Source organism: Lissotriton vulgaris, chromosome 11 (assembly GCF_964263255.1).
Source record: "Lissotriton vulgaris chromosome 11, aLisVul1.2, whole genome shotgun sequence".
Lineage (NCBI taxonomy): Eukaryota > Metazoa > Chordata > Amphibia > Caudata > Salamandridae > Lissotriton > Lissotriton vulgaris.
The window spans coordinates 425,153,620-425,173,010 of record NC_141699.1 but is presented as its reverse complement, the minus strand read 5'-3'; the positions used below and the strand labels follow the sequence as shown (position 1 = coordinate 425,173,010).

Below are 19,391 nucleotides of genomic sequence, written 5' to 3'. Positions count from 1 at the left end.
AGCAGACTGATTCAGGAAAACCACGAATGGGTCATAAACGACAAAGTACTAGGAGAAGTCTTCGCAAGGTGGGGGACTCCAGACGTAGATCTGTTCGCCACCGCCGAAAACAGCAAATGCCGAGACTTCACCTCCAGGTACTACCAGCAGGGGACGCTGGGGAATGCGTTATGGATCAACTGGTCGAACAGCTTTCTGTACGGTTTTCCACCCATTCCCCTGATTCCAGCGGTACTCATCAAGCTGGCCCGATCCAGGGCTCGGATGATACTCATCGCCCCGGAATGGCCCAGACAGTGGTGGTTCACGGACCTGCTTCACCGGTCTCTCCATCCTCACATTCGGCTGCCATGCAGGCCGGACCTTCTCACGAAGTTCGGGGGCAGATGTTGCACCCCAACCTCTCGTCTTTGAGTTTGGCGGCATGGCTCCTGAGATAGTGCAATATGGCCATCTAAATCTGCCCGAAGATTGCATGGACATACTGAAGGACTCTAAGAGACCTTCCACTCGGACTTCTTATGCTTACAAGTGGAAGAGGTTCTGTATCTGGTGTCAGTCCAAGAACTATGACCCGACGACGTGCAAGGAAGACGTCATCCTTCCTTACCTTCTACATTTGGCGCAGTCTGGCCTTAATGTTCATTCTATTAAGGTTCATCTTGCTGCATTGACTGCCTACAGGAAATGCCCTTCAGACTTCCTTCTTCCAGATCCCTGTGATCAAAGATTTTTTGGAAGGCTTGAAGAAAGTGTTCCCTCCTGTCAGGCTTCCTTCGCCTTCATGGGAATTGAATGTGGTGCTGTCCAGATTGATGAAGGAGCCTTTTGAACCTATTCATAAGGCTTTGTTGCAGCACCTGTCCTGGAAGGCGGCGTTCCTCGTGGCCATTACATCGGCCCGTAGTGAAATTCAGGCGTTGTGTTGCCAAGAATCTTATACTGTATTTCATGCTGCTACGGTTGTTATGCGTACTCGCCCTAAATTTCTTCCCAAGGTTATTTCTGATTTTCATGTCAACCAGACCATAACGTTGCCTACGTTTTTTCAGAATCCTTCATCTCCAGCGGAAAGGTCTCTACATTCCCTGGATGTTAGGAGGGTGTTGAAATTTTATCCGGATAAAACCAAAGATATTCGTAGGTCAGACCAATTATTTGTCAATTATGGATCGGTCAGGACGGGTCTTGCTACCTCTAAACAGTCCATCTCTAGGTGGATTGTGTCCTGCATACAGTTGTTACCAAAAAGCTAATAAGACCTTAGGGGGTAAACCTAAGGCTCATTCCACCAGGGGAAAAGCTGACACGACAGCTTTACTCCGTAATGTTCCGATTGCAGAGATCTGCAAGGCGGCCACTTGGAAGTCGGTTCATACCTTTGCTAAAGCATTACTGTCTGGACACTGATGCCAGGGCAGATGCTCAGGTTGGGCATGCTTCGCTGCGGAATTTGCTCGCACAATAGTGGTGTTAATTTCTTTTCTCCACCGCCGCTTTGGTGTGGGGATGGGCTTGCCATTCTATTCACTAGATTATGACTATACACAGAGATCCCCTACTATAGAAGGAGTAGTTTCTGTCCTGTAACTCCAGTTGTGTAGTAGGGGTATCTCTGTTATAGTCATAAGCGCCCGCCCTCCTCCCCGGTGGAGATAAATATTCATGTAAGGAATGCTACAGGACTGGCGTGCTACGCCTGTCAAAAAGAACTGAAAGTAAAAGGGACCTGCTGTGCATTCTGGGATACTGGGAGAAAGTTCTGGAAAGTTCTCTTAAAGGCACAGTATCCTATTTAAGCCACATAATGGCAGCCTATGGGGCTTGTCTGTCCATGCCTTCCTCTCTATCATTCCAGAGTCTTTTACTGGTAGAGGCAAGTTTCTCTATGGAAGAAACTGGGCAGGCTGTGTTTTGTGTGGTTTTGTTTGGTGGAATTTCTAGTTGAAGTACTGGACAGTGTAGCCTGTGAATATAGGCTGCATTATTTGTCTTTAAATTATCTCTTAAGTGTCTTTGCAGTTTCTGCATGATTTGACAACTTAAGAGATTATTTTTGATTGCCGGGGTCCACGCACATGGGCGGGACTATTCACTATATTATGACTATAACAGAGATACCCCTACTACAGAACTAGAGTTACAGGACAGAAACTACTCCTTCTCTCCTCTCTCAATGGATTGCTTATTTTTGTATATAATGTGTAATTGTTATCATTTTCTGTTACATTGTGGAACCTAATTTAAAGCGCTCTGATACCTTCGGGTCTAGCCAGCGCTATATAAAACTCTTTAAATAAATAAATAGGCAAGAAGATGTTTTCTTTCACCAGCCTGTCATTGTGATCGGTGAACACTGCATGCATTTTGGGCTGCTATTCCCATGGTCCTGGAGGAGGCCCAGGCCGTGCCCTCCCAGGCTGTTGCCGACTGGAGGAATGCAGCGAAGTTCACCATTCTTTGTGGACTAGACACCACCGACTCACTAGGCAGAGCGGTTTTGTCAACAGTCGCTCTGCAACGCCATATCTGGTTGAGAACTACTGGCTTTTCTGGGATGTCCAGACATCACTCATGGACATGTACTTTGATGGCTCCAGTCTCTTCAGAGACAGGGTGGATTCGACGCTTGAGCGTTCTAAGGACAGCAGGGCTGCAACCAGGACTTTAAGCTTTTCATTGGCCCCTAGTCACCTTCACTCCGCTTTTTGCTCCTTTTGTGACCAAGGAAGGAGTGTACAGCCACGCCCTTACCTGCCCAGCCACCACTTGGTCATGGATGCGGTACCTACCTGCCCCGTTGGTCAAGTCAGTCCAACACCACCCCCAGCAGCTGCAGCATCCAAGCCCTCTTAGTCTGTCTGTTTAGCCACATGGGCACCCTGTGGCCGGCAGGATTCCCCATTATAGATCCCACTGGCAGTTCATAGCATTAGACAGGTGGATTTTGCATATTGTCCGAAGGGGCCACTCCCTCTTCTTCGAGACTACCCTTCCCATGATGATACCTATTTACGACAGTCTGATGGAGGCCACTTATCTCTCTTTCCTGCCAGATACAACTATTTTGGCCAATGGAACCATAGAGAGAGAGTGCAGATGACAGAAGTGGGTCGTGATTGGTATTCCTGCCACTTTCTGGTGCTCGACAAGGTTGGAGGCCTTTGTCCTTTCCTAGAACTGAACTCCCTCAACGAAGGAGATGTTCAACTGCCCTGGGCCCAGGAGACTGGATGGTAGTTTTGGACTTGCAGGACACATATTTCCAGATTCCCATCCTGCCTGCCCACAGGCATTACCTGCGGTTCACATTGGGTCCTGAGCACTTACAGTTTGCTGTACTTTCCTTTGGCCTCACCAGCACCACTCAGGTGTTTCACCAGGGTGATGGTGGTGGTTGCAGCTCACTTGCGGAGATCAGGGGTGTCAGTCTTCCCCTTTCCCGCCGACTGGCTGCTGAAGGCGGGCTCGCCCAGACTGTCATCTCCCCCCTCCATAGTACGGCAGACTACCTGCATTTGCAGGTATTCACCATCAATATGCCGAGGTTAAACCTGCCTCCCTCCCCGACTCTCCCTTACATCGGAGCTGTTCTGGTCACAGGTGCTGTTTCCGGCCTGTCCTCCCAAACGGCGAGTCCTGGATATTCAGGCTATGATACCGATGTTCCATTCTCTATCCTGGAATTTGGTGAGACAGACTTTAAGCCGGCTAGGCCTCATGGCCTCCTGCTTCCCGCTGGTAACACATGCCTGTTGACATATGCTGGCTCTACAGTGGGACCTAAAGTTCTTGTGGGAACTGCATCAGGAGAATCTCTTTGACAAGGTCCAGATCTTGGAGAGAACAGCGAAAGATCTGCAGTAGTGGTTAATGAACCGCAGTTGGATCAAAGGCAGACCCCTCTCCTTTCCCCAACGAGATCTCATAGTAGTGACTGATGCGCCACTCCTGGGATGGGGCGACCATCTGGAAGAGGTGGAAATCAGAGGACTCTGGTCTCTGGCAGATCTGGAGTCCCCCATCGACCCATTGGAGCTCTGAGGTCCGAGTGATCCGATTGGCATTGAAATCCTTTCTACCCTCTGTCCAGGGAAGGCTAGTGCAGATGTTCACGGACAACACCACCGCCATGTGGAACTGCAAAAAGCAGGATAGTGTGGTGTTGCGGACCCTTGATCAAGATGCCCCAGGTCTCTGGACATGGCTGGTATAGCAGGGCATATCCCTGGTGGTTCAACATCTGGCGGGTTCTGTGAACGTCATAGTGGACAAACTCAGCCGAAGATGCCTCATGGATCACAAATGGCGTTTCTATCCGGAGGTGGTTTATGGTCTCTTTCAGCAGTGGGGAGAGCTTTGGCTATTTCGGTTTGCTACAGACGAGAATGCATAAAGTCACCAGTTGTCGCTCTTGAGTTTCCAAGGCAGCTCTTGCTCAGAAACACTTTTTGTCTCGAGTGGAGCTCAGGCCTTCTGTAAGCCTTTCCACCTAACCGCTCTTGCCCATATTTCTCAAGAATATCAGGAACGACCTGGTCAAAATCAACTTTGTGTCTCCGGATTGGGCATGAAGTATCTGGTATCCTGTTCTGTTGAGCATAGCAATCGGTCCTCCGAACAGGCTGCCTCGTTGGGACGATCTTCTGTTGCAGCAGCAGCACAGAGGGGTTCTCCACCTGAACCAGTCAACGCTCCACCTTCTTGCATGAAGATTGAGCAGCAACAGCTAACAGCTTACGACCTTTAGCCAGAAGTCTGTAACGTTATCTTGGCAGCCAGGCATCCATCCACGACATCCACCAAGATGGTTTATGCCTGCCGTTGGGCAAAATTTGTGGCATGGTGAAAAGGAAGACACATTGATCCCCTTTCTGCCCCCCTTTCTCAGGTTAACCTGTTCATTCTTTCCCTTGCCCAGCAGGGCACTGCTCTGGGACAGTTAAGGACCATCTTCCTGCAATCTTTAATTGCCTGACCAACCTTGCCTAATCCAATCCCCTATTGTGCATAGGTTTTTTAAAAGGTTTGCAACATATGTTTCCTAAACCTCCTTTCGTTATGCCTCAGTGGGACCGTAATCTAGTCCTGACGTTCCTGATGTGCGTGCCATTTGCGCCCTTACATAACTGTCCTTTCATGCTCTTTACCATCAAGACAGCCCTCCTGGTGGTGATAACATCTGCCCACAGGGTCAGTGAGCTTCAGGCTTTGTCATCTAAGCCTTCTTATCTTAGCATCCACCCAGACAAACTGGTACTTCTTATGAAAGAGCTTCTTTTCTTCCGAAAGTGGTCACTTTATTTCATGTAGGCCAAACCATCGCTCTGCCTACTTTTAACGTGCTGCCAAAGAAGAGGAGCGACTTCACCGTCTTAAGCCGAAAAGAGCGTTGCCGTTCTACCTTGACTTCACACAAGAGTTCCCGGTGGACGACCAATTCTTTGTGTGGTTCGTCGAAGCAAAGAAAGGATGAGCTTCACAGAAGTGGACTATCATGATAGTTCTCTCTTTTTTTCCCTGCAGAGTTTTATATAGCGCAAACTTGACCCAAAGGTATTGGGTATCAGAGCGCTTTACATGAGCACCAGTTACTTAAACAAGGACACATTCATTTTTGTTAGTCACTGGGTGATTAAGTGATTTGACCATAATCATAGGATGTTGAGCGTCATTGCTGAGACTCCAACCCGGTTCCCCATATTTGAGATTTACTGCCATAGCTGTTAGGCTACATCCTCTCCCCTTCTCTGTATCAAAATCTGTTACGCCTGGGATAAGAAGCAATCCCCTGAGAGTTTGCATACTCATTTCTCCACCGCTAAAGCTAAGCTGCCATAACTGCTTTGGCTTGCGAAGTTCCGGTCCTAGACATCTGCCAGGCAGCAAAATTGGTTTAGTTTACCTAACACTACTGTCCATGTAGTCAGGTCCGTAGGGATGGGCAAATGCCCGTTCTGTCCTGCAGGACTTCCTCATGTGAAATTGGTCCACAGACCCACCTCCGGGATGTATTGCTTAGGTATCTATGCTAAGGTAAGGATTCTGCTCCTAGCAGTCTCTATGAGATGAATAAGTTAGTTACCTTCGAAAATGCCTTATCTGGTAGAGACTCTATGTAGCCACAGATTCCTTACAGATTCCTTACCAACCCACCCATCCTCTATGCTCTGCAAACAGATTTCTAGGGACAGGGCTTTCCCCTTTCAGGGCCCTAGCTTTCCAAACCAGTGATCAGTGTACCTTGTGGCTCTGTGCTTCTGGCATGGAAAGTCGTGAAAAGTAGCTGATGTCAGCATACCTTGGTGGCACCTATATAGGTACAGCGAGTGTCCTTTTTGGCGCGGACGACTCCAACGGCGCCACGCATCAGCCGAACGATGCCAGCTACTGGGGCACAGGGGTACTGCTCACGAAAAATCTCCGGATCCAGTCTGATGCCTGAAGATAATCCTAAGGTAAGGAATCTGCGACTACATAAGAGCCTCTACCAGATAAGGCGTTACTGAAGGTAAGTAACTTGCACATGTTGTGTAAAGGCAGATTCTGCCTTGGATCCCTGTCATGCAGTTTCCGCAAGAGTTAAAAAAGTTTAAAGACTACTCCAGAGAGCTGGAGTGTAGGCAAAGACATTCTTCTCAAACAGTACACCTGTCACCCCAGTCCTTTTGAGGCTGTGAATATGGGTGTGGCAGGGCAGCACTTAGGAAAGCATGGGCATCAGTCCTCCCATTCCCTTTTTCCTGTGGCAACATCTACCAAGTCGCTCTAGTTAGGCCATGTCCATCCCGTGGTTTGAGGGATGAAACTGGTACAGGGTTCAGCAGTTCCTCCCAGGGTGGGGAGCCATTATGTCCTACAGAGTCGCTATACACACCTATTCCCTAACCTTTATTTTTCCCCCACCAAACCGTCTCCCACCTCACAGAGTGTATTTCAGATGAACACCTTTCCATTCTATTACAAGAGGTGTGAGTGTTGCTCTCTAGAGGTGCTAGAACAAATTCTAAATTCTCATGCTAGCTCAGATCCTTTCAGCTGTGGACTGGGTGACTGAATGGTGTCCTCTGACCTGCAGGATGTTTTTTCATATACCAATTCTGCAGTCCCACAGATGTTACCTACCAGTGGGTTAAGGTAGGCCAGGAGCATTTTCAGTTTGCTGTGCTCGCCCTTGTCCTCACTAGAGCCCCTCGGTTGAACACGAAAGTGATGATGGTAGTTGCTGCCCATCTTTTGAAGGTCGGAGATACCAGTTTTCTCATAGCTCGACCACTGGCTGTTAAAAGCTGGATCGCCATGGTCAGTAGTATACTACCTCCAGATGACGGAAAATCTTCTGATATCATTATGGTTCCTTATCAGTGAGCTGAAGTCATACCTAACTCCTTCACAGAGGCCCCATATCATTGTAGCTATCTTAGGAACAGTGCAATACAGGGCCTTTCCTTCGTCGCAATGAGTTAAGGACATTTATCTATGATCCCGATAATACAGCCTTGGTCCTCGATCTTGGGTATAGCAGATCTGAGGTTTCTTGGCCTCTTAGCCTCTTGCATTCTCCATGTCAGTTCACCAGGTGGCACATGCGGGCTCTGTATTGGAACCTAAAGTTCCAATGGGCCCAGCATTAAGGAAACCTGACGGATGCCATTAAGATTTTAGAGGAGACTGCTCACAGTGGCAGCTGTTTAAATGCAATTGTTCTAGCTGCAGGCCCCTCTCACAAACCCACCAAGACTTGCCAGTAGTGGCCCACGCATCTCTGCTAGGCTCCAAGTTCATCTGGGGGTAATTGGAGATAAAAGCATTCTGGTCTCCGATGGATGTAGGGCTTCATATCAGTCTTTTGAAGTTTTGGGCTATTCGTCTGGCTCTGAAGGCCTTCCTGTTATCCTTCAAGGGGGGGCTGGTGCAGGGTCTCACCGACGCAACTTCCATGTGGTACTGCAACAAGCACAGCAGGATGAATTCTTGGGATCTGTGCCAGGGGACTCTGTTCCTCTGAAGTTTGTCTCAGCCTCAGGATATTTCCTTAATTGGGAATCACCTGGCAGGACCCTTAAAAGCCAGAGGGGATGAGCTAAGCAAAAAGCATCTGGTAGATAACAAATGGAATTTACATCCCATTTTGACACAGGACATCTAATGGCAGTGCTGAGAACCCTGGCTAGATGCTTTTACCACTGTCTAGAAAATATGGAGTCAAGAGGTTTGCAGGTTGGAGTTTCAAAGAGAAAAAAAATAAAATAATAATAATAATAAAAACATATAATATCTACAGGCCTTCCCACCCCTACCACTCCTGCCCCATGTTCTGAAAAAGATCTGCAGAACCAGGCCAAGTCATCTTAGTGCTTCTATAATGGGCCAGGAGAGTATTGTACCCGCTATTTCTGAGCATGTGCATCTGTCCGCCGATCGGGCTCCCATTCGGGAGGATCTTCTTTCACAACAGCAGCTCACATCCCTCCACCCAAATCTGTGCATTCTTCACCTCCATGCTAGGAAATTGAGTGGCAGCAGTTGACTGCATTTAATCTGCCGTGAGAAGTGGTGACTTTCATTGTTGCTGCCTGGTGCAATTCCATAAAGTCCATTTATGCCAGGCAGTGGGACACATTTCTGCCCTAGTGTGGCACCTGCAAGACTGACACTTTTTAAGTAAAGCTGCTAGATATTCTTACGTTTGTTTTATATTTGGCCCTGCATGGCCTTTCAGTGGGCACTACTAAAAGTTTTTTGTTCACCTTTTCAGCCTTTCTTCGTTTGCCGCACCAACCATCCTTGTTTAAGTCTCCAATTGTGATGTGAATGATAAAAGGTTTGACATGCTTTCTCTCAAACTGTTTGTGACGCCATAGTGGGACCTGTACTTTTCTCATATGTACACACTTTGAGCAGATGCATAGCTGCTTGGCTGCATCTCCAGACTTCAAAGACCATCTTCCCCATTGCAGTGGCGTTGGCTTGTTGCATGAATGAACTTAAGACTCTGTCGGTGCAAGCACTCTGCATCACCTTTTTTCTTGACATTTTGGTGGGGAGGACTTGGGCGGACCTCTTACCTAATGTAATGGCACCCTGACATGTCGGCAAACCATTACCACACCAGCTTTTTTCCGCCTTCCCCAGCCCTCCAAAGAGTAATAGAAGCTCCATTTCTTGGACTCCCTAAAGGGCTTTAAGCTTTCACTGTGATCGTACCCTGAAACAATCAGCTTTTTGTGGGGTTCTCCATGGTGAAGAAAGGGAAGGATGTGCAGAAGAGGACCCAATCAAGGTGGATAATCACCTGCATTAAGATCTGCCATGCTCTGGCCAGGAAACAGCCTTCGGAAGGCATGAGAGCACAATTCACTTGGGTTTGGTTGCTATCACTGCTTTGACACGCACAGTACCTATGCTTGACATCTGACAGGCTTTGACATGGGCGTTCATACCTAAGTTCACAAAGCACTACTTGCTTGACAAGGGCATTTCATTCGCTCAGTCCTACATCGCGTTTTGGTCTGAGTGTACTCTTAGACTCTCCATCTAGGGAGGTACTGCTTGAAGTGCTTGGTGTTTATTCTAAGCTGAGGAATCTGCATTTATAAGTGTCCATAATAATACCTTACTTACCTTCCGTAATGCTCTTTCCGGTGGATACTCTATCTAACTGCAGGTTCCTCAATGCCTTCCTACCTCCAGTTTGTCTCATTTTAACATCTAAAATGTGCCAAATTTGGAAGCAGCAGTGTGATATCAACATGTGTGAAGGCGTGGAAAGGAATAAATAAGAAATAGATGTCAGCGCACAGGGATAATGCTTATATGTGACTTTTTATCTTCAATGGCAGTGCAGAGCAACATGGTGCCACCTAGCAGAGGCATGTGCAGTTAGATAGAGTATTCACCAGATAGTGATATTGAATTTAAGTAACTTGTTCAGCTGTTTCGAAGGAAAAGCTTGATATTATCATCAGTGTTATCCATTGTACTTTGTAGAAATGTGTTACAGAGATGTGTAAGTATTAAGATAATATCTAAAAACATTGCAATGTCAGTATTGACTGTGAAAGGCAGGGCACACCTTAGTGACCTGCCGAAGGGACATTCAAATAACGTTTCCTGTTCACATCTGGTGCATCAATTTAATGATTTCTTTCATTTTTTTTACTTTAGATGGAAGAATTGGTGGGTGCGGGGCATCCTGACCTTGGCTATGATCTCGTTCTTCTTCTTCATCATCTACCTTGGTCCAATTGTTCTCATGATGATTGTAAGTAATTCTGCAAAACGTACACCACAAGGGCTCCAACTGTCCTCCTTCCTGGTACTGCCTGTGGGGTATGTGATATTAGCAGTTCATGGGAAATGACAACCATTCTTCCAGGCTGTCCAGCTGTTTTACTGTGACCACTCTGCTTCCAGCTACCCCTTGGGAACACATGGCTCTGCTTTAGAGGTTGTACACCTAAATAAAAGATGACAGTAAGGGGCCCACCCTCACCAAAGGGATAGGGCACCAACAGTGACTATCTAGTCCAAACGGAATTTTCCCCTTTGAGTTTATTAGTCAATCAGCCAACTGTTTCATTCTTATATCACAGATTAAGCATGTACTCATTCAAATGTACCCCCATAATCACTAAAATAGTACCTCAGAAGCATATGTTTAAAACTGTTATGCTTTATTCATAAAAACATATCATCTGTTATACAAATGAATAAATATATGCAAATAATTCTGAGATCAAAACTACCCTCTTTCTAGAACATGTAATCAATACAATGACCATAACTTTGTTCTAATACAGTTAGAAGATGATTACAATCCCCTTATTTTCTTTTTATCACACAATAAAAACAGCAATTCAAACAACAATACACAGACATTTCATAAAAATACATAGGAATGGACGCATGAATAAAAATATGAAAAGGGAGAATACATTAGACAATAATATTTGTCTTATATAGTCACTTATCGATTATGGTCATTAATCAAGGTGCACAGTATTATCAAATCATCAATATCTTAAGTTACTCAATGCCTGATCGATTTAGTACTGAAAAATGTTTGCATCGACGCGTTTCGATGAATTCCTATTGTTCACAACCACCTTCTTCAGGATAAATCAATGTCTCCTACCATTACACAGTTAACCTCATAGCTGCTATTACACATTCCTCCCCAGTGCTGCGCTGTCCATTAGAACTAGTGCTGAATGGACGTTCAATGGTCGTGCGCAGCACTGGGGAGGTAGCGCTGCTGACGACCATTGGCCGTCAGTAGCACTTAAGGGGTTAATTGGTCTATATAGAAATGACATAAAACATAAAGACAAAAAAACAAACTTCCTAGAGGCTGGCAGTGGGCCTAGGTGGAATAGAATACTGTCTTGGGATGGATATATATTATATAGCCAGGATAAATGTAAAGTTCACCTGTTAAATTGGGTTGTGCAGGATGATAGAAGGATGAACACAATATACTAGGGTTGATTATAAGGAAAATAATGTATGATTATAGAACATTGTGGTCTTTTTTGGCTTTATGTTTTATGTCTTTTCTATATAGACAAATTAACTGTGTAATGGTGGGAGACATCCATTTATCCTGAAGGTGGTTGGGAACAATAGGTATCCACCAAAAGGCGCCTATGTAAAAATGTTTTAGTAGTAAATTGATCAGACATTGAATGACACTGTAGATATTGATGATTTGATAATACTTTGCACCTCGTTCAATGATCATAATCGATTAGTGACTATAAGACAAATATGATTGTCTGATGTAATATTTGGGCCTAGCCTCCAGCTGGATGCCTTCGTCAATAAAACCACTGCGACTTGCATGCTTTTACTTCGCATGCTGCGGAAAATTCTTCCGCTATTTCCCCCCGCGGCAAGGACAGATGCAGTGCGTAGTATCATCCTCAGTAGATTAGACTACTGCAACGCACTGCTTCTGGGGGCCCCTAACACTCTGGTCTCGAAGCTGCAACGGGTGCAGAACATGGCAGCCAAGTTGGCCCTTTCACGACCGCGGTCTGCCTCTTCTTCTCTTGCGCTTTCGGATATTCGTTGTCTCCCTGTCCAAGAACGGATCTGTTATAAATCTTCCTGTTTGGTCTTCAGAGCTCTGCATGGGCTGGGGCCAGTGATGTTGCAAGATATATTTTCCTGGTACTCTACCGCTAGGCCTTTGAGATCTTCCTCGGCGTTCCTGGTGACAATCCCCAGGATAAAAAGGGTGAGGATGGGCGGTCGCTCTTTCAGTTTTGCGGCCGCCAAATTATGGAACTCCTTACCGATGTCCCTAAGGTGCAAACAGGACCTTATGTCCTTCAAAAAGGATCTCAAAAGTCACTTCTTCCCGAGAGCAGTGTAGTGCTAAACATCTGTAGGTAATGTTTTGGTCGAAGCCCCAGGATACCCTTTGGGTGACAGCTGCGCTCAATAAGTATGACTACAATTACAATTACAATTACAGCTTTCGCTCTTTTAGGAACCAGGAAGGAGTTTGTGTAGTTTTTTCAATGTTATGTGAATGAATTATAACTTCACAAGGCTTCAGTTTGGTTTCGAATCTTGGAGGTTAAGATTCAAAGCCAAACTGAAACCCCCATCAATCGCTCCTTTCTAGTACAGCTGTAATGCAGATTCCAAAGGCACTACATTTCTCATTTGCTGTGACTTTAGGTTTATTCACTGGTTTATTTTTCAGGTACAAAGCTGGATGCATTTGTAGAGAGTTGGCCCACAATGTAATTGAAGGGTCTTAGGAATTGGCTTAGGATACAGAGTCTTAGCAAGTCATGATACAAGAGGAGGAATTGTTGAAAGTTACTGTCATTACCCTGTGTAATTGTAATTAATTGTAAGAAGAGGTCATGTAAGAAATTAGCTGTGAGACCGTTCAGCCACAGCCCACCATATTACGTGTATAGCCATTGCAGTATATCTAATAGTAAGCTCTAGCTGCAGATTCCTTACCATAGAATATTCCCCAGGCATCTGAATGGATCTGGACATTTTTTGTGTGGCGTTGTTGTTGTTCGCACCAGAAGTGATGCTCATGGTGCTTATATAGGCGCAACCCTAGCGCTCTGACCTCAGTTGTTTCTTTTCCGCACCATCAGGGTGGATGGGGATAAGCTCCAGGACTTCTGGTAAGTCTCATAAAAAGAAGCCACAAATCTCGGCCCTGCTCCAAGGTTGTTACTGTACAGCTTTTGCCCAAAACTGGATCTGCTCCACGCTTCACTGAGTTTCCTGTAGTCGGAGCGCCCACCACTCAACAGTAAAATCTACAGGGCCATTACCTTCATCTTTGGGTGGCTAAATCCCTCTGGAGCACGTTCTGACCCCATGGGTTCAGGAGGTAATTTGGCTGGGGCTCTGCCGACTGCTCCGCCCTTGGCATCAGATGGCCCCTTAGGTTGGCGGAAGTGGATCATCCCTGGCCACAACTTTGTGACCTCCTCAGGAGACCGCTCCAGTTGTGCCATTCCTGTCACTGTTGATGCTCATGGGCTCAAACAAACCCATTGTTATTTCAGTCTCTGATACGGAGCCGGTTTGGCGTCATGCAACTTCCGCTCCAGTGCTGACCAGGCCCACACGGCTTGAATTTCAAATGGACCCCCTACATCCCTGAGGAGCCCTCTGAGGAATGCAACGTGAGGGTACCCAATGATCCCTGTGACTACTCTCTCCCAGTCCATGGCCAATGACACTCTAAACAAGGTCTTGGCTGAAGGCAGGGGTATGGACACCTCACCAGACACTGTCCTCCTCTTTCCTCCCACAGTGGTTACAGAAAGAAGGGCTCCTTTTGCAGCGGTGGTCCAGAGGGCAGCTGAGGTCCTGGACCTGCAGCTGCCCGCGGTCAAGATCAAGACCAGCATCTTGAAGGAGGTGCTTCAGACAGGGGTATCCTCATCAGAACCCTCACTCCCTTTTAATGAAGCCATCACAGATGTCCTGCTCGAGCCTGTGCCAAGCCTGCACAGGCACTCCTGTACACAGGACTATTGCTCAACACCATAGCCTCGCTTCCGGGGGCCCAGTCTTCCTCTCCCAACAATCCACCCCTGAGACCCTGGTGATCCAGGCATCAACCTCTAATATAATTCCTGGTGCATTCCCTACCACACCACCGGGTAGGGAATCTAAGAGGCTGAATACCTTTTGTGAGGGAATTTTCTCTTCCACTCGCCTGGCACCAAGGTCCATTAACACCGCATGTTTATCAGACTGTTATGCCCACACAGTGTGGGATCTGGTAGCGCAAGTGCTGCCTGTGATCCAGATAAGGCTGGAGCCATACTTTCCCAAGCAGTTGCTGACAAGAGATGCTGCAAAGTTCATGATAAGATGTGGATTGGATACCAACGACTCGTAGGGAGTGGAGCTTCAACGCCTTTCCTGGCTGAGAAGTAATGGCTTTTTGGAGGTTGTTCTGGCACCCCTTATGAACAATGCCCTTCGATGGGACTTGCCTTTTCAGCGACAAGGCTGATTTGGCTCTGAAACGAATGAAGGACAGTAGGGCCACCTCTGTGTTATTGTGGCTCACCATGGCCCCATAACAGCCGCTTTTCACCACTCCAGTGGCTACGGTAGGGGCTATCAGTTGCACCCATTTCTGCCTAGCCACCACGGCCAGCAGGCATTACAGTCCTTTTGTGGGAACCAGAGCCAGAGGTAGACCCAGTCCACCCCCTTTCTCCCCAGAAACCACAACTCAGAGACCTCTTTAGTTTGCCTTTGGTCCGCCATAGGCACCCAGTTGGTCGCAGGATTTGGCACCACCTGTACCAGTGGTGCTAAATAACTTCAGACAAGTGGGTGGTTCAAATTGTCCAGCGGGGCTATGCCCCCCTCATTCCAAACGACCCCATTCCCCTTGCCACTGTCCCCCTATTGGACTACAGAGGACCACCTCTTGCTATTGTGACAGGAAGTATTGGCTCTTCTGGGCAAAGGAGCCATCAAGATGGTACCTGTATCAGAAGTAGGTCGTGCTTGCTATTTCCACTACTTTCTGGTGCTGAAAAGGGATGGAGGCCACCATCCCATTCTATACGCCCCCTGAACTACTTCCTGAAAAAGGAAAAATTCAAGATGGTCACCTTGTCTCAGCTGCTCTCTCCTCTCAACCCTGGAGACGTGATGGCAGGGCTGGACTTGCAGGATGCCTATTTACATATCCATGTCCTGCCTGCCCAAAGGCATTTTCATTTCGCTTTGCTTCCCTTTCTCCTCACGAGCACTCCTCCGGTGTTCACCAAGGTTATGACAGTGGTTGCAGCTCATCTGCACAGGTTAGGGGCTCTAGTCTTCCTCTACTTGATGACTGGTTGCTGAAAGGGGGATTGCACCAGACGTTTATCTTCCACATCCAGACTACAGTGGACCTGCATTTGCTGGAGTTCCTTATCAACATGCTGAAGTCACACCTGACTCCCTCTCCGATGCTCTCTATCATTGGAGCTGTTCTGGATGCAGTACAATTCCAGCTTATTCTCTGGAACAGCGAGTCCAGGATATTCAGCTATGATTCTGATCTTTCAGCCTCTATCCTGGTTTTAGGTGAGACTGACTGAGACTGCTGGGCTTCATCGCCTCCTGCATCTTGGTAAAACATGCCAGTTGGCATAAATGGGCTCTACAGTGGAACGTGAATACCCAGTGGGCACTGCATCAGTGAAATATCTCCAACCTGGTCTAGCTATTGGAGGTAACTCCAAAAGATCTATAGATCATGAACCACAATTGATTCAGTGGCAGACCCCTCTCCCTTCCCCACGCAATGTTCACCTTACCTTAGAATTAACCCCAGGCATCAGACTGGATCTGGAAAGTTTTTTGTCAGCTGTACCCCTGCGCGTCGGTAGGCGTCGTCGTGTGGCTCCACGAGCGTCGTTGATGTCGTCGGTGGCGAGACGTCGCTGGAGCTACTTAGACTCGCCCAAGCATGCTGACGTCAGTACTTTCTTTTTCCGCGCCAGCAAACGAAGATCCGGAAGAGCACGTACCCCCAGTCAATTTTTGACTGAGCCTTTTCAAGTCGAGTCGATCGACTCCTGGTGTCGTAGGGATGCCCGGTTTCAAGAACTGCGAGGACTTTCACCGCATGATGTCAGTGACGGACCCGCACGGAAGCATTCCAAAAAGAAGTCGAAGAAGCGCCGCCGCTCTTCGACTTCCCCTCACCCGTCGCGGCTGAGGATGCGGGTGGTGCCACCCCGCTGCTCCGGCGTAGCCTGCGACATCGCTGCCGGCCTACCCGCCTTTCTCGGATCCGTCGGCGACTCCTGCACAGGTGCAAGTGTTTCTTGCTGCCATGGCCCAACTCTTTGGGTCGTCTGGCCCCGCCGGCGCGCCTTTGGGCCCCATGTGCCAGACTGGAGGTCTTGCCCTTCCGACATCTGTGGTTCCAACCCCGGCACCGCCGTCGGCTCTGGCGCCGCAGGACCTCCCTGGATCCAGGCTCCGATCCCGGGCGACACCGGTTGACCTGATCACAGCTTCACCGGTGTTGACCCCACCTACCGGTACCACCTCCGACGTCGTCTGGTACCATCGCCAACGCCGTCCCTGTTTTCAGCCCTGAACCGGACACGGCGCCGATGGGGCCTTTCTACCCCTACGTCCGCCCTCCTTATTTTTAGCCTATTTCACAGACTTCGGAGGAAGGAGAGGACTAGGAGGGGCCTGAGGACTCTCTCGCACAGCAGTGCGGTGATGACCCGTACTGGGCAGAGGATTTGGGCAAATGCCAGTGGTCTAGACACTTCGCCTGACCGTGGCATGCTGTCTCCTCCTTTCGTGGCTACGGAGGAGGGAGCAAGTTATGCAGTGGTGTTGCGTAGGGCGGCCGAGGCTCTCCACGTCGAACTCCCTACAGTGGCCGTCAGGACTAACCTCATGACTGAAGTGCTTCAACCAGCGGCAACGTCTTCGGAGCCCTTGCTGCCTTTTAATGATGCACTGTCTGATGTTCTTTTGGGCACTTGGTCCAGGCCCAACCCACGGGCTCCTGTGGACTGGAATGTGTCCGGACGCTATCGCCCGTCTCCAGGCGACCCCCTCTTCCTCTCCCAACATCCCACCCTTGAGAGCTTGGTTGTTTAAGCCTTCACTTTCCAGAACGCATTCCCTTCCGCACCTCCGGATATGGAATCCAAGAAGCTGGAGCAGCTTGGCAAGAAACTTTTCTCATCTGCCAGCTTAGGGCTGCGGTCGGTGAACACTGCATGCCTCTTGGGCCGTTGCTCCCACTCTGTGTGGGACATGGTTGCGCAGGTGCTGCCCAACTTTCCCATAGGAGGCCCAGGTAGTACTCTTTCAAGCTATAGCAGCTGGAAGAGACGTAGCAAAGTTCAGCATTCGTTGTGAGTTTGATACCACGGACAAGCTGGGCAGGGCGATTTCCACGATTGTGGCGCTTAGGCGCCATGCCTGGCTGAGAACTACTGGCTTCTCGGGGGATGACCAGAACACCTTGATGGACATGCCTATCGATGGCATTCGCCTTTTTGGCAACAGAGTGGACAGTGCGTTGGAGTGCTTCAAGGACTCACGGGCCACGGGCAAGTCCTTGGGCCTATCGGCCACTCGGCCTCCTCCGCCTTCTGCTTTTCGCTTCTTTCGTGGTCACGGAAGGGGTGCCCCACCACGTTTCTTTCAGAGCCACAGGCCGGTGCAGCAACAATCTCAGTGCGGCCATGGACGTGGGAACCGCTGAGGTGGTTCTGGGGGCCAGCGGGTGGGTCAGTCCACCTCCACCCCCGCAGCATCCACTTCCAAACCTTCCTAGTCTAAACTTTCAGGCCCATCAAACGCCAGTGAGCGACAGAATCCGCCATCATCTCCACCACTGGCGCAACATCACCTCGGACAGGTGGGTGCTGCAAATAGTCCAAAGGTGCTACTCCCTCCCCCTCGAGACTACCCCTCCAGCCATGCCACCTCAGTACCACCGCATGTCGTGGGACCATCTTGCACTTCTTCAGCAGGAAGTCTTGGCCCTATTGGCCAAGGTGGCCATCAAGCACGTTCCTGGGCCAGAAGTAGGTCGTGGTTGCTATTCCCATTACTTTCTGGTCCCCAAGAAGGACAATGGCCTGCGTCCTATCCTGGACCTCAGGAACGTCAACCACTTCCTCCGGAAGTAGAAGTTCAGGATGTTGACGCTAGCTCAGGTCTTGTCTGCCCTCGACCCTGGAGACTGGATGGTAGCGTTGGACTTGCAGGATGCATATTTCCACATCCCCGTCCTGCCGGCCCACCAGCGTTTCCTTCGGTTCATGGTATGCCAAGAGCACTTTCAGTTTACAGTGCTCCCCTTTGGCCTTATCAGCGCCCCTCTGGTGTTCACGAAAGTGATGGCGGTGGTCGCAGCTCATCTGCGCAGATCAGGGGTTCCAGTCTTCCCCTATCTCAACAGCTGGTTTTTTAAGGCGGGCTCGCCCCAGGCAGTCGTCTCCCACCTCCAGACAACGACCGACCTCCTGCATTTGCTGGGGTTTTCCATCAACGTGTCGAAATCGCACCTGGTTCCCTCTCAGAAGCTCCTCTTCATCGGAGCAGTTCTGGACTCGGCACAGTTTCGGGTTTATCCTCCTGAACAGTGAGTCTGGGATATTCAGGCTATGATTCCCATCTTTAAGCCTCTATCCCGGGTTTTGTTCAGGATGACCCGTCGGCTTCTGTGCCTGATGGCCTCCTGCTTCCTGCTAGTGAATCATGCCAGATGGCATATGCGGGCTCTGCAGTGGGACCTGACATTCCAGTGGGCACAGCGCTAGGGCAACCTGTCCGATCCCGTCCAGATCTCGGAGGGCACTGCACGACAATTGCAGTGGTGGCTCCCGAATCGAGATTGGGTCAACGGCAGATCCCTGTCCCTTCCCCAACAGGAACACACAGTTGTGACTGACGCGTCCCTTCTGGGATGGGGCGGCCAAATGGGAGAGGCAGAGATCAGAGATCTCTGGTCTTTATTGGAGTCCGGGCTCCATATCAACGTTCTGGAGCTTTGGGCGATCTAGCTTGCACTGAAGGCATTCCTTCCCTCTGTCCAGGGAATAGTAGTGCAGGTGTTCACAGACAACACCACCGCCATGTGGTACTGCAACAAACAGGGCGGGGTGGGGTCGTGGACCCTATGTTAGGAGGCTCTGTTCCTCTGGACATGGCAGGAACATCAGGGGGTTTCCCTGGTGGTTCAACACCTGGCAGGTTCTCTGAACGCCAGGGTGGACGAACTCAGCCGCCGGTGCATGATGGATCACGAATGACGTCTGCACTTGGACGTGGCGCAAGGACTCTTTCAGCAGTGGGGAGAGCCTTTGTTAGATCTGTTGGCCACCGAAGAAAATGCGAAATGTGAT

At 48.9% G+C, this 19,391-nt stretch overlaps 1 protein-coding gene across 1 annotated transcript in view; it reads left to right on the top strand.

Annotated features, from left to right (window-relative positions):
- The window catches only part of CDS2 (CDP-diacylglycerol synthase 2), a 407,465-nt gene that overhangs the window by 142,268 nt on the left and 245,806 nt on the right, over positions 1-19,391 (top strand). The window contains exon 3 of the mRNA XM_086943509.1: positions 10,168-10,264. Coding sequence (XP_086799635.1) covers positions 10,168-10,264 — 97 coding nt within the window. The remainder of the gene's footprint in view (positions 1-10,167; positions 10,265-19,391) is intronic.